This window comes from Aptenodytes forsteri, unplaced genomic scaffold (genome assembly GCF_000699145.1).
Source record: "Aptenodytes forsteri isolate BGI_AS27 unplaced genomic scaffold, ASM69914v1 Scaffold534, whole genome shotgun sequence".
NCBI lineage: Eukaryota > Metazoa > Chordata > Aves > Sphenisciformes > Spheniscidae > Aptenodytes > Aptenodytes forsteri.
The window spans coordinates 106,772-113,985 of record NW_008795712.1 but is presented as its reverse complement, the minus strand read 5'-3'; the positions used below and the strand labels follow the sequence as shown (position 1 = coordinate 113,985).

The window sequence follows — 7,214 nt, the reverse complement described above, 5'->3', positions numbered from 1 at the left end:
GGGGCAATCAAAGGTGTTTGGTGTTTCTCAACAGCTCAGCTTTGGAGCTGCAAACAGGAAGAGGCATTTTCCTTTCATAGCCTTCGTAAGATGCTCTCTCTTCTTTTTCTGTCTTGCTGTCTCCAGCAGCCTGTGCTCTCTTTATCGCTGCTGGCTCCGTGGGGAGCGTGGGGCAGGGCGTGAGTAGTGCGTCCTCGGGTGAGTGGTTGGAGGAAAGAGCTCTTGGTCTGAGGACTTGCAAAAGAGGATCTTGCGAAATAGAGAGGCACAGGTTTAGGGGAACTTCAGACATCTTGGTCTCTGGGGGCTGCTTTCTTGGGTGAGAAAAGCAGATAACCCTGCTATTTGTCCTACGTCAAATGATGCTGGTCACCAGCCAATTCCCTGCCTCTCAGCTGCAGTTTTCTTCCCTTGTTTTTTCTGGCTGCAAAACTCTGGGATGTCGTCAGCTTGGTGCCCTGTCCTCTTCCCGGGCTTCCCTACTGAATCCGAGGATATGTTTTCCACCAAAGGCACCTCCACACAGGGGTTTGCCCTGGAGCTGAGGATTTTGTCCCTGCTGACAGGCTCTGTCTCCTCTTTTCCAGGTGTGTGCGGCTGCTGCGGCGCCCTGCGTCCCCGCTACAAAAGGCTTGTCGACAACATCTTCCCTGAGGACCCAGAGGTAAACGAGGCGCTGCTTCACGCGCCCAAGCTCCGGTGCTTCACACACCGAAGCTCTGGTGCTCGGGTTGCAGGGACGCGGTGTGACCCACCCAGAAACAGCTCCTGGGAGGCGGGCGATGCTTTGACTCCGTAAGACCATGCCTGGAGGGTTGGATTTTCCTTTAAAGCCTGTTTGTGAGCAGAAATACGGAAGCAGCTCCTCCAGCCACATTGGCCTGGAGGGACAGGCTTCCTTTCCCAAAGGTGCCGGGCAGATGCACCATCCAAGGACGGATGGATGGGAGGATGGGGGATGGACCTGAAGGCGTACGTCCTTCTCTTTGCAGGATAAGGAAAGCAGCTTCTAAGAGTGGGGGTCTCTTGGGGCCTCAGCCAGGCTTTCGAGCTCAAAAGCTGCTTATGCTTCCAGGATGCGGGGAAGCTGGTGCCCTGCTTGGTGCCTTGCCGAATTGGAGATGGGGGATGCCCTGCCAGCTGCGCCTGGAGCATCCCAAATCTGGCCTCTTTGTCTCCTTTTCACAGCCAAGAGGCGAAGGCAGTGGAAGAGGAGCTCCCGGCTGGGGGTAGCGGGGCTGGGATTACCCGGGGAGGTGGTGAGCGCCTGTTTTGTCATGGCACTGGCAGCAAAGCTGAACAAGAGAGGAGGCTGCTGCCGAGCCATGCGGAGAGGAGGAAGCACTGCAGTTTTGCACGCTGCGGGGAATTGGGGCTGGCAGCTCGGCACACTTGTGTCGTTTGGCCTCAGCAGCCTGGAGGTGTTGATGTCCCTGTCTGCCCCTTGGTGCCGGGGCATTGCTAGGGGCTGGCAAACGGTTCTCGTTGTATTTACAGTGTGGGGTGCTCGATGGAGACTTGCACTGGGGTCACCCACGGCTGTGGTGCATCAAAGAGCCCTCAGCTGAGGCTAAATGCAATCCTCATTTGCCTTCCCTGGTGTACAAGGTGTGGGGAAGTGCTGAGACGGGACTGGCGTGCTCCAGACCCCTGGCATCGCTGCCAAGGTTTGCTGCAGAGATGCTCCTGATGTTTGCTGGGTCTGGGCGTGAGGCTGTGACCCCCTGCGCTGCTCTCTTTCAGGATGGGCTGGTGAAGACCAACATGGAGAAGCTGACATTTTATGCCCTGTCTGCCCCGGAGAAGCTGGATCGCATCGGTGCCTACCTCTCCGAGCGGCTCATCCGAGACGTAAGCCGGCACCGATACGGGTAAGCGCTGTGAGGCTGTTTCAGCCACCCCAGTGACTGGCATAACGATGGGCCACTAGATAGTAGAGGGGGCTCAGGCAAGGGGGAGGATGTGTGGGGTATGCAGCTCCTGCGTGCTCCGTGGTGTCCTGAAGCTACGAGCACGCTGCAGAGAGACCTGAGCATGTTCTGCCTCCGAAAGTGAGACACGGGAGCACGCAGCAATGTGCATACTCCTTGCAAAGTTGCAAGGGACCAGGCAAGCTGGGAGCCATGTAGTGTTTCCCTGGCATCGTGCTGCCCGTGCCTGAGGAGTCTGCGTGCGTATGGTGTTTGTCCCCAGCAGCAAGACTGCTATCAACTCTCTGGGCCATCATCAGGAGCCTGTGGCACCCTCCTGGCCTTTAAAAGCCCACGGTGGCTCTTCCAGAGCCAGATGGAAGTCTGGCTAGGTGTGGGCAAGCAGCTAAACAGGGTGGCCCTGGCTGCAGCTTTCTGGGGGTTATTCAGGACAAGCTTGGGTGTGTTGCACCCCATGCACATCTCTATTGAGCTATGGTGATGTGGCACAAGTGGGAGTGAGGATGAGGGGCAGCGTGCTGACGCTTTTCCAGAGAGCACGTGATGGGGATGCCTTGGGCTGGATGGGGATTGCTGTGTTTGCTCTGTCCGACTCACCTGCGTGGTCCTGGCTGGGCCCCGTTCCCTTCGTCTTCCCTCCCCGCATTGCTTCCAGCAAGGCTTTGCCGTGTTTACTGCAAAGAGAGCAGCGCCCGGCCTGGAAATAGCTGACTGCCCTGATTAGAAATGCTGGGGGAGCACGGGAGGGCTCCTTCCCTTTGAAATAGCTCCTGGATTGATTCTTGTTGTCTCCTGAACAAAGCCGTGGCAGACAAACACAGCTCAGCTTCGTGGTGCGAACTTCAGCCTGCCTTTTATCCTGGGGGAAGAGAAGCCAGCAGCCCGCCTAAGAAGTGTTAGAGTTGGAAAACCTTCAAAGCCTCGTCTGCATCACCCGTCATCGGGAGTGACAGGACATTCAAAGCTCTGCCTGATGTTTTGTGGTTAAGCGGCTGTTAACAGGCTCTGCTTGCGATGTTGGGAAAAGAAAGGCTTTCAAAGATTTTTGACATCTAATGACAAGCCTCGGTGGGTGAAGGGGGGAATACATTCCTTCCTCCGCCGCCTGTGCGTATAGGCACGTAATTGGGTTGGAGCACTAGCTAATTTTCAAAGTCTAACTTTGAAATGCCTGAAATGGGTTTGGATCAACCTTTCGTTTGTAGGTCGGTGTTGGCTGGAGCAGCAGGGCTTGCCCCGCTGCAGACACCGCAGCCGGGCTTTGAAAGAGCAGCCGAGCACGTGGGTGCCTCTCCTGCGCGTAAGATGAAGGTAGCCTTGATTTCAGGCCCGTTGGGTGTCATCTTTTTGTTAACTTTATTGCTAAAAGGGGAAAGTGTTCTTGTTTGAGTTTGCAGCAATGCAACCCACCATCTGTAAGAGGATGGTTGGGGTAGGTCAGAGGTGACAACTCCACAAGTGTCCCTTTTCCCTCTTGGTAGCCTGTGTCCAGTTGTCCCCAAAAGACAATTGCTGTTGCAATAATATTGGGCACAGAATGTTGTTTTCAGCCTTGTTTCCTACGAGAAAGGAGCTTGATGCTTCATGCTGGTCGTCAGTCACCTCTTCATACCTTTTTTTCCCTCTGGGCCAGTTTTAACCCAGTTTGACAGATGGGTAGGAGCCTCACAGATCCAGGAATAGCTGGCTGCTTATTTTCACAGTATCTGGAAGAGCTGTAATGGTGTCTGAAGGACAGGCTGCAGTATGAGCTCAACCATGCTACAAGGCACCAGAGAATCTACTCAAGACCGGAGCCAGATTTCAACAGTTCTGGGGCCTCAGGAGAAGGGATCGGTCTTGCTGTGTTTTACCAGCTGGAACCTGGAAGTCCAGGGTTTATCAGACACCTCCCTTTCCCTGAGAGGGCAGTTTGCCTCCCCAGCTGCCCTTTAATGCGCAGGCAGGGCTGGCGCAAGTAGATGGGCAGCTCCTGCCCGCCTCGCTGCTGGCGAGCTCGGTGCTTTCGGGTTTCCTTCTTGCAGCACAAGCTGGTGGCTGCTGCATGCCACCCAGGCTGCAAATCCAGCCGGGCAAGGAGCCGGCTCGAAAAATGGAGGTTAAAGGAGGAATTGTGCCCGCTATAAAGAGATCTGTGCTTGCCACCTCCTGCTTTCTTGGCCGTGGCAGATCTGGGCTTGATGTGAGCTGCCATGGTACAAAGATTCACAGCTGCACAGAGAGCAGGAGTCAAAGGGAGGTGGTAAGGAGCTGTAAAGTTTGTTTTTACTCCCAGTGTCCTGGTACCGGGTCCCTGTCAGATGTTTGGGTACCTCAGAGGTCCTGCAAGAAGAGCTGGAGCTGTGAGACTCGGTGCAGTCACCGTTTGGGTTTTTTCTGTGTTTTGGGCAACTCCAGCTGGAATAAATGTCTGCTCAGAGCGGTCAGAGGCTGGGGTTTGCTTCTTCGCTGGGCTTTACACACACAGCGGGCGACCAGCAACTGGAGGTCAGCGTGGTCATTGCACAAGCAGCCCATCCAGGGGCTCCAGCCACCGCGTTGGTAATGAACCGGACTCTGTTGGTGCAGAAAGCATCGCAGGACCAGCCTGCAAACAGGCTTCGTCAGAGCCACGTCGAGCAACTGGTCCAATTTGTCTTGGAAACGCGAAGCAACACCTGAGAAATTCTGCAATTGCAGTATGCGCATCTGGCCACCTCTGTAACGGGCACCTGATCGAGATTCATCGCTGAGCACGAGGTCTTCCAGCTTCCTCTCAGAGGCAGGAGCACTGCAGGACTGGTTTAATAAATAGCCTGGAAGATGCGCCATAGCAGCTTGCAGCAAAGCCGGCTGCCAGAGGGTGGTCTGTGGGTGAGCTCAGCCTGGTCGGGAGGGATGGTGAAGGGATGTGCTGTGCTCAGGGAGGCTCCCTGCGTGGCCCAAGGACCTGTCGCGGATGCGTCCCGTCTTGCTGCTGTATTTGAACCATGTTCTGGGCTTCCCCCGTCCCCGTTCAGCACGCGGAGCCAAGACTGAGTGATTGAGCCCCATCCCCGGAGGAGGGACGGGGACCAAAGTAATCCTGGTGTGGGCAATGCTGCGTCCTGGTCTGTGCACTGCTGGAGGAAACCCTGCTCACCCCGGGAACTTCTGGGGAGATGTGAATATGCTCTGCAGGGTTGCTCTATTGTGTATTTAAGCACAGCTTTTCTGGAGCACAGCAGTCTAATTCTGCGTTCTCGTCCTGTCCCTCCTCCCTGGCCAGGATCAGCTCGGGCTGTGACAAAGGCTGCGTTTGACACTGAGCCCACCCTGTACGAAGCCCAGCGCTCCCTCACGGGATATAAAGACCAGTTCAGGGCAAGGGAAGCCCACGAGCAGCGTGGGGGGAGATGCAAGGTGTTTGCTGGCAGGCTTGGTCCTGGGGCAGCTGGGTCTTCGCTAGGAGGAACGGTGCTGGGAGCAGCCAACACCGTCTAAAAATATCCCAAGGGTATTTTGGGTGTAAAATTTTTCTCCTTGGGTTGGCCAGGGCAGGAGGTTGCTGTTTTGCTGGTGGGCACCCAGGCGGTTTGGGAGAGGGGAGGAGGAGGAGGGATGGCCGCGGGCCCGTGCTGCTGTCGGGGAGTGACCCTGGCCTCTGCCTGCTCCCAGGTATGTGTGCATTGCCATGGAGGCCCTAGACCAGCTCCTCATGGCCTGCCACTGCCAGAGCATCAACCTCTTCGTGGAGAGCTTCCTGAAGATGGTGGCAAAGCTGCTGGAGTCGGAGAAGCCCAACCTGCAGATCCTGGGGACCAACTCGGTGAGTAGGAGTGCAGCGGGAGGTGGCAGCACCCTGCTGACCCTGTCCTTGGCTTTCCACCCTGCCTGTCAGCCCCACACCTCTGCACAGTGCCAGGGCAGGAAACCTCGCTGGGAAAGGATGGGGAGCGGCTGCAGGGGAGGATTTATGGTGTCCCCTCTCATGTGTCCTGCCACGCATGAGGTTTCTGAGAGCCCAGCGGTGCTGCCCGTGCGCTGTCCCTGCTGTTTGACTTGTTGGTGACTTGTCCGTCACCAGTCGCTGGTCTCTGATCTCTGCTGCCGTGCCTTCCTTCTCTTGAATTCAGCTTCTCCTAAACGAGCCCGAGGACACAGGGACTGTCAGCGATTTCAGACAATAGACCAACTTAGGAGGTGATCCCCATGGATTTTGGGAGCTCTTTGTGCTCAGAAAAGGGCTGGCTTAAACAGAGCTGCTGCTTGCAATAAATGGCTGAGCTGGACTGGGGACGTGTCCGTCACAGACATAAAATGAGGGGAAAGGAGAAGCAGGGATGAACAAAGGTGATGTCCTCCCAGCATCCGAACGGCTGATCCTGGCTGGCAGCCAGCAGCCACTTGTGCATGGCCTTTCTGCTGGTTTTTACTGGGAACACTGGGGGTACCTGACACCTGGGCTTGTGAGGGCTCTTGCCAGTGCCCGGTAGCTTGGCTTGGACAAGCAGCATCTGTCCTTGCTGCTTTTTAAGAGGGGGTTTAGGTGGAGCTGATCATCCTGTGGGCAGGAGGGTGGACTGGGTAGATGCTCTCTCGAGTGCCTGGGAAACGCGTAAGACAGCTCAGCCCTAAGCTTTAATTCTCTGCCATGTGTGATGGGGAGAGGGACGGTATTAATGTTTCTGCTGACGCCTCCCGGACTGCGCCCCCTGATGCTTCTCTCCTCCAGGAGCTGGCACGGTCCTGGACGCGGGGTTGTAAATGCCTCCACTGAGGCAGGGGCAGCTGAGCGGAGACCTTTCTCGCCCCCATTCTCCCTCGCAACTAATCGCTCCCAGCTGAAAGCAGTGTGAGCTGCCCATCAGCAAACCTATTAATCCCACAGCCCTTGAAGAAGCGGGAGGATTGATCCCTCGGCTGAAACCCACTGCCAACAGCAGCTTACCGTGGCGTTTCAGTGCGGTGATGCCACCGTAAGCCCTGGGTATGCTGCAGGGGCTGCCTGGGAAAGCCCCTTGCAATGGGAGCAGGATCTCTGGGCGGCACCCACATCCCTCTGCCCAAGGGCGGCCCAAGCTCCGTGGGAGACCGGAGAGGTGCCGTTTGCTGTCCAAACCTCTTGAGATGTGCCGGAGCTGCCTGGATCCGTCCCAGTGGCAAGCAGCTGGGTCTCTTGCTAAGAAAACATCCTATGTTGCAGTGCAGCCCTGCCTGCAAACGCATGCAATATCCCCTTAGAATCATAGAATCGTAGAATCATTGAGGTTGGAAAAGACCTCTAAGATCATCGAGTCCAACCGTCGACCCAACACCCCCATG

General features: G+C 56.3%; 1 protein-coding gene across 2 annotated transcripts in view; it reads left to right on the top strand.

The window, feature by feature from the left end:
- Positions 1 to 589: 589 nt before the first annotated feature.
- The window catches only part of EFR3B (EFR3 homolog B), a 28,063-nt gene continuing 21,438 nt past the window's right edge, over positions 590 to 7,214 (top strand). Inside the window, exons 1-3 of one of the 2 annotated variants that reach the window (XM_019473177.1) lie at positions 590 to 664; positions 1,744 to 1,871; positions 5,568 to 5,718. In XM_019473177.1, coding sequence (XP_019328722.1) covers positions 1,765 to 1,871; positions 5,568 to 5,718 — 258 coding nt within the window. In that variant the 5' untranslated portion in view covers positions 590 to 664; positions 1,744 to 1,764. The remainder of the gene's footprint in view (positions 665 to 1,743; positions 1,872 to 5,567; positions 5,719 to 7,214) is intronic. The other variant, XM_019473176.1, reaches the window with a different exon arrangement.